Source organism: Octopus bimaculoides, chromosome 1, assembly GCF_001194135.2.
Source record: "Octopus bimaculoides isolate UCB-OBI-ISO-001 chromosome 1, ASM119413v2, whole genome shotgun sequence".
Classification (NCBI taxonomy): domain Eukaryota; kingdom Metazoa; phylum Mollusca; class Cephalopoda; order Octopoda; family Octopodidae; genus Octopus; species Octopus bimaculoides.
In genome coordinates this window covers 5,048,037-5,049,394 of record NC_068981.1, presented here as the reverse complement: position 1 = coordinate 5,049,394, position 1,358 = coordinate 5,048,037, and the positions used below count along the sequence as shown (strand labels likewise).

Here is a 1,358-nt window from a genome sequence, read left to right as displayed (position 1 = left end):
TCTTCACCAATCATTGGCAGATGGAAGGCAGAGATTTTGTCACCATGAATGTAGCCCATTTAGTTAAATTGTCCTAAATTCCCAGTATTATGTCTCTCTCTCTCTCTGTGTAAATGTCACTGTTAGCTTCTGTCAAAAGACCAACAAAGTTAAAACACCAAATGCAGTAAATAAAATCTTCTGTTAATTGTTTGTGTGTTGTTAATTACTTCCACACACAGGGCTAGAAAGACATTTTCATTCACCAGCAGCTAACCACAACCACCACAAGAAATCCATGGCACTTTTATTTTCTTTATTAGGCCTAGTATGTGTTTAAGCTGTTTGGTACTCATCCACAATGTTTTGCGTTCAATCCCACCCAACAGCACTGGGGAGGGAGAATATCTTTGATCTCAATCTGGGAATAATTTTATCGCACCAATCTCTGAAACCTTAAAAAAAAAGAGTCCAAAAGCATTGCTATCCTGAAGTCATCTAAAAAGCTATAACGGGGTCAAATTTTGGGCCAAGGTCAGCTAGTTCGGGGGTGGGGAGAATTCATTACACCAACCCCAGGGCTCAACTGATATTTATTTTATCAACCCTGAAAGGATGAAAGACAAAGTCGACCACAGAGGAATTTGAACTTGGAACATAAAGACGGATGAAATCCCGCCGAGCATTTTGTCTGACCGGCTAACGATTCTGCCAGCCTGTTGCCTTAAAAAATTAATGGAAAGACTTCGTTTTGTACCCAACCATAAATTTTTTTTAAAGATATTAGACACGGCCATATCACGTTGAGCCTAGTGAGTACTTAGATGGGTGACCGGTTGGGAAACCTAGGTGCTGTAAGCGTCACAAAAGCGGCGGTGTTCCAGCATGGCCGCAAGTCAAATGACTGAAACAAGTAAAAGAGTACGGTGGAAAATTGATTTCCTACCATGTCTTATAATAATAACGATGAGAAAGTCATAAAAATTAAGCATTTCTATCTAAAAAAAATTCCATTTCTCTATTATGTATATTCATGTCCCAGTTTGTCAAACGTTAGTGTCTAAATTGCCTCACTCTGTGAAATTTCTCTAACCTTGGGACATCAATATACATAATACAGAAATGGAGTTTTTTTTTAATAGAAATTCTTAATTTTTATGACTTCCTCATCGTTATTATTATAAGACATGGTAGGAAATCAATTTTCCACCGTGTCTAATATTAAAAAAAAAAAGTTTTATGGGGTACCAAAGGAAGTTTTTCTAAATTAATTTATAACAGTGAAAGCAATGTTTCCTACCTCAAGGCCATCTGCAGATATCTTTAAATATTCACTAACATCATTACTGTTTAACATTACATTTAATCCATCCACATTT

At 36.6% G+C, this 1,358-nt stretch overlaps 1 protein-coding gene across 1 annotated transcript in view; it reads right to left on the bottom strand.

The window, feature by feature from the left end:
• LOC106876872 (RING finger and SPRY domain-containing protein 1) overlaps positions 1 to 1,358 on the bottom strand; it is a 174,359-nt gene that overhangs the window by 33,726 nt on the left and 139,275 nt on the right. The window contains exon 8 of the mRNA XM_052974135.1: positions 1,280 to 1,357. Coding sequence (XP_052830095.1) covers positions 1,280 to 1,357 — 78 coding nt within the window. The remainder of the gene's footprint in view (positions 1 to 1,279; position 1,358) is intronic.